Source organism: Fusarium vanettenii, assembly GCF_000151355.1.
Source record: "Fusarium vanettenii 77-13-4 chromosome 2 genomic scaffold NECHAsca_18_chr2_1_0, whole genome shotgun sequence".
Lineage (NCBI taxonomy): Eukaryota > Fungi > Ascomycota > Sordariomycetes > Hypocreales > Nectriaceae > Fusarium > Fusarium vanettenii.
The window spans coordinates 3,099,435-3,104,754 of NW_003315867.1; the positions used below are offsets into that span (position 1 = coordinate 3,099,435).

Sequence of the window (5,320 nt, forward strand, 5' to 3'; positions counted from 1 at the left end):
CAGCGCCTTAAGAACCGGATTTAATCGGACGGCATGTACCTCGAGCTATGAGGTCACCTCTCGGCACCCCCGCTTCCACACTCACATGTATCACGAGCTTCTCATTTTTGATCAAGTCACCAAGATAATCGCAGGTTGTAGATAGGTAATTAGAATGATTTCTGGTCATGACTCATAGCATACGTACGTACCCAAGCATCTACATACATCCACCCGCTATATGTGATTTCATAAGTTCGTACACCAAACCCAACATGCGAATATGAAACCCCGTCACTCCCAAACTGTCGTGACATTGCCCGTAGCCCATCCTCTTTCATTCAAAAGACAAAAAAAAATCCTGTAGTTTCATAAGGTATCCGTAATCCAAATAGGCTTTCTGTCCTTCTAAACGGGGAAACGTCGTGACCATTCTTGCCTGACAACGCCGACGCATCAAGCAAACTTATCGCAGGTAGCCTCGGGGAGGGCGGCTGTCAAAGACCATCTCGCGCTCCGTGATCTCGTCCCATCGAGGGCCGTGATGACGGTGGCGGGTGCGTTCCCAGTCTTCTTCGTATTCTCTCTCCCACTCGAGTTCTCGTGCGCGCTGCTTCCGGGCTCGTCGAATCTCATCAGAAATGTCTACTAAGTGAAGAACATCATCCTGCAACTGTTAGTCTGAGTCCAGTGTGTTGTGTTGATCAGAGTGACTTACATATTTAAGATAGTCCATGATGTAGAAGAACTCCTTGGTCTCTTCATACTCGTATCCAACCTCCTCGATGGCTTCGCGCACAACCAGGTCTTTGGTGATCTCAGTCCACATGTCCTTGGGAGGTGCGGGAGAAGGAGCAGGGGGGCGAGATCGCTCCCGGGTCCTCTCGATGTCAATCTCACGCTCGCGGTCGTACACAGACACACTGAGACGATCACGAGTCGGGGGAGGAGTAGGCTCCTTGGGAGGAGGCAGAGCGGGAGCGGGGGCCGGCGCACCCTCTCTCTCGGGGATAAACTTGCTCCTTCGGACGCCGCTGTACCTTGTCCAGTGAGTGTCCGTGCTACCGCCGCCGATGCCGTCCATGCGGATGCGCTCAGTGCCTGGAGGGACATCTACAATGGCCCAGTCCTTGGTGGCACCACCCCAAGCCTCACCCATCTTTCCGCGGGAATCAATCTTGCTGGTGAGATAGTCTCCCTCCTCATCAACAGCGCTGGGTGTGGGCAGCGGGGCAGCCGACTGAGCTCGGCGTCGAGGCGCCTCTGGCTCCCTTCGGAGCACGATCTCATCATCATGGAAGTGAGATCGGCGCTCACGACTCTGAGATCGGGTTCGAGTTGTTCGGGAAATGTCCACCTCGGTCTTGTTCTTGGATAGGGAAATATCAATATCAGTCTCCCGTTCTCGCACCCGAGAGGGAGCGCGGGGCTTGGGCGGCGGAGGGGGAGGGGTAGGGGGCCTGGCCTTGATCATGCCTAGAAGAGTCAGCTTGTGATCAGAATAATAGGCATAATTCGAGTGACTTACCATGGTCGATATCCCGGTAGTGAGTGATGACCTCACGCTCAATCGTTGGTCCGCGGATAGTCTGTGGCGGAGCAGGAGGAGGAGAGGGCTTGGGGGCAGGAGGAGGGGATGGAGCCCTTTCGCGCTCGATAATGCGAGTGCGGATTCGCTCACGCTCCTCAACAGCGGGAGGGGGAGGTGGAGGGGGAGAAGGCGACTTCTTGGGTCGCTCGACATATCTCACAACGCGCGCAGGTGAAGGGGCTCTCTTTGGTGGCTGAGAAGGCTCCCTAACACGCTCACGCTCAAAGACTCTGGTGCGAGAACGCTCATTCTCGTGTTCGTGAGAGCTAGGAGGAGAGACACTGCGAGGTCTCCGAATGATCCGCTCCTCTCTGACACGGGTAACTGGGCTGGGGCTTCTAGGTCGATGTCGGTCAATGGTCTCAACCTGACGCTGGCGGAGAACCATGGGACCAGCTTCGGTTCGGCGGCCATCCTCCCTCAGAAAGGCGGGTGTGCGAGACTCCTCCCGAGCGGGCGGGCTGATGGTGACTGTGCGACGACGATAGTCGACTTCATCGAGGCCCTCCGGGGCAGAGCGGCGAGGAGTTGGGTAGTAGTCCCGCTCCTCAAAGTCGGTGGTCCTGACGCGGGACATTTTGGTAAAGGATATGTGGTATGATGCTGATTCTTTGTTGATGCAAAAATTTGCAAGACCGAGTCAATCAGTCAGTCAGGCAGGCTGCCGCTTCGTATTATACGAGCGCTGAGATGGATGGCTGTTGTTGTAACACAAGGTGGGGTCTGGTGTAATAGGTGTGAGCCTCAAGCTCGAGGGGGCGTTGTCAAGGTCCCAGAAACAGGCCGCAAATTCCAAACCGAGAAAGAAAATGCGATGTTTGTTGAAGAAGGAAAAGAAGTAGAGAAGCAGAGCAAGCCAAGAAGAAAAAGAAGAAGAGAAACGTCAGGTGGGTTTAATGGCGCCGCAAGCCGCAAGACGCCGCAGGAAATCAGGGTGAGCAAGGAGAAAGCAACGTCGTCATCCGACAGCAATGATGAAAGGGACCCCCGGCCAACGATAGGGTGTCAGCCGCGACCTTAGTGGAGGGGCTGGGTACTGGGCTTGGGCTTGGACGAGCGGGAGCTGCTCTCCTGCTGGGCAAAAGCGGGGATCGTCTTTGTCCTTGCTTGTTGTTTTTCAAGATGGTGGCAGCGGACCGGGACGGGAAGGGGGAGCCTAAGAAGGATGATCTTCTGTCTTGGGTTGTCGAATAGATTTCGAGTGGTGTTGATATTCGAGAGACCAGATGAGATCGAGTCATACTGAACGAGGGCTTCAAAAGGGTTTTGTTGGCGCCAAAAGCGACAAAGGCTCGATACCATCCATCTTCTATCATGGATGGAACTTGCAAGACAAGGCCAGACCAAGCCAAGCCAGGTTGCCTACTCTGCGACCCCAAAATGCCCTATTTGCGACCCATCACCAACGAGGATGCCATGGCGGCCCAATGAGCCGGCACCTTTGCCCACGCGAACCGTCGTGATGGAGGGTCAGACCGTCGTCAGTTGCGCAGCCGGGAAGGACATGAGACCTGCCAGCCTGACGACTTTGACTCTGCCTCAACCTTTTTTTTTTTCTTCTTCTCGTGTCTGCCCAAAGGGCGTTGCCGAGAGCCCTGGCGCATGTCGCTCTCCCGATGCCTTCCCTGTCCATCTTTCTGTCTGGTCTGGTTTGGAAATTCCCTTTCTCGAACCAGATTCTCATCCCAGTTGCCAAAACCAAATCCCCACGAAAGCTCGTTTCTTACAAGGCCTGGCTGTGGAGTGGAGTTGTAGTGACGCAATGGTGCAGGAGCTCACACAGCCTCCCCGGCTTTTGGCCCTTGGTCCTGTTTGGTCTTGGTCCTTGGACCTTGGCCCTTTGGTTTCTGGATGGAATCCCAGAGCAGGGCTCAGAAACACCCCCTGCCGAGCGCCACATTCGCCCAGTGCCAGCGAATCACCCGTCAAAGTCGAGGCTCGACTTCGGTGAACTCGAGAAGAAAAGGTCCGGATGATAACAGAGCTGACAGTCAGAAGTGCTCGCTCACAGAAGCCGTTGTATGCAAATCATTGCCGGTCGGGATCGGCGATGGAGTACGACCTGTCGGTGTCGGGCATTGACACTGGAATCTCCAAACAGGGATCGTCGTCATCGACCGGGAAGAGCTGGACTCGCTGAAAGAGCTTGTTGGGTATCCGTAGTGTAAAAGCAGACGGGGATGTCGCTGCCATCAAAGAAGCCTGACCGCCGCCATGGTAGCCACTCTAGAGCCCGATGAGGCTTTTGCGTCTGCTCATTCGTAAGCCTTGTTAGCTGTCAATGCCTTGTCAATCCTGCTGGTGCCTTTTTTTTCTCTGTGCCATGGTTCCATCGTCATCCATCACATGCTGCGGCTTGGCCGCCCGCACAGGCTTCGGTACTTGGACAGGCGTAAAATCAAGGGTAATAGGGCACAATTGATCTAGATTCTTCTCCCGCTTCGCCGCACACATGCTTCCGATGTCAAGTGGAATTGGAAGAAACAAGGATGCAAATGAATTTACAAGCAAGATTTGTTTCGGTCCAGCTTCATGCCAAGGATCATAGGGAAGGATCTCCGTGTTCCTGTCCGTTCCTCATCTTCTACCCTACACGGAAACGTGGAGATGGCCATGAACCCGACGACCCTTGGGCTTGGGCTTGAGGATCTACTCTGATCTACACAGAGGTTCGGTTCTAACTTGTGAACCATGTGGATGCTTATTTCGTCCGTCTCCAACAGTTGCACGGGGTCCATGCAGGTACCCTATAGAGTGGTTGTCAAAATGAGGCTTCTAGAATATCAATACTGAGGCGGCCCAAGGGCTGGAGACCATTGGGCCTAGTATCGTCTTGCCATGCATTTTGCCCGGTAGACAACCCCATGGGCGTGTGCATTTCGAGATCTAAGGGTCCTCTGAGACTTTGACAACAAGCTCGAACGGTATGACTGCAGCTTTGTGCAAAACCATTGTTGAATGTGCCATCGAGCCCCCCCCTCACAAACGAGAACCGCTGGCCATCGATCAAGTTCACTTTCACTTGTGCATATGCAATAAAATTTAAGCTGGAGTGACGTGTTCAGAGGTGGACCCAAGTACATATGACGAGGTTGTCTGCAGATATGAAGCATCACAGGCCTGTAGGTTAGGGTTTCGCGATGCCAACAGCAGAAGTGGCAGAGTGGCTGCTGTAGCAACAACACACGATGCGGCCAATCTGGGGAGTATTGCATGAGACATTCGCCCGGAATGTTTGATTCTACAGTATCTCGGCCATCACCCCTGCTTCCGTGCAAGGCTTCGAGTGGTGTTGACAGTGTCGCCCGCCGTCTGAGTATTCAGGCTGCGGTTTTGGAACCAACTAGTTGATCATACGAGGACAAAATTGTGGCAAGATTGGTACAGCGATGCCTGATCTATGGCTTTCTGTCGCTTGCCCGCAATTCGTTACCTTATTGTGATGCCGAAAGCACTATCGTGACCCCGGTTTGGGCATCACGCACTTGGCGATCTCACTACCCAACACTACGACTAGCACCGACCATTACCGTGGCCTGTCCATGCAACAAGCTAAGAGGAATAGGTTAAATGCAAAGTAATAAAGTGATTTTGACGTTCCTTCATCTCATAAATGTCTCATGCCTCGGGACTTAAAGCTGTAGTCGTACTGCTACAGGTATCTCTCTGTTTCTCTGGCCTCGGTTGAGTCCTCCTTGGGTGATTTGTTTACAACCCCTGCACTGCTGGCTCTTTTCGACTACCACTCGT

At 53.7% G+C, this 5,320-nt stretch overlaps 1 protein-coding gene across 1 annotated transcript; it reads right to left on the bottom strand.

Moving 5' to 3' along the window:
* Window positions 1-445: 445 nt before the first annotated feature.
* NECHADRAFT_99337 (uncharacterized protein) lies at window positions 446-2,466 on the bottom strand (the record flags this gene model as incomplete). The annotated part of the gene is made up of 3 exons (XM_003046699.1): window positions 1,508-2,466; window positions 698-1,455; window positions 446-652 (listed from the first exon to the last, which is right to left on the bottom strand). The coding sequence occupies exons 1-3, from the start codon at window positions 2,145-2,147 to the stop codon at window positions 446-448; spliced, it is 1,605 nt and encodes a 534-aa protein (XP_003046745.1). The 5' UTR covers window positions 2,148-2,466.
* Window positions 2,467-5,320: the final 2,854 nt, after the last annotated feature.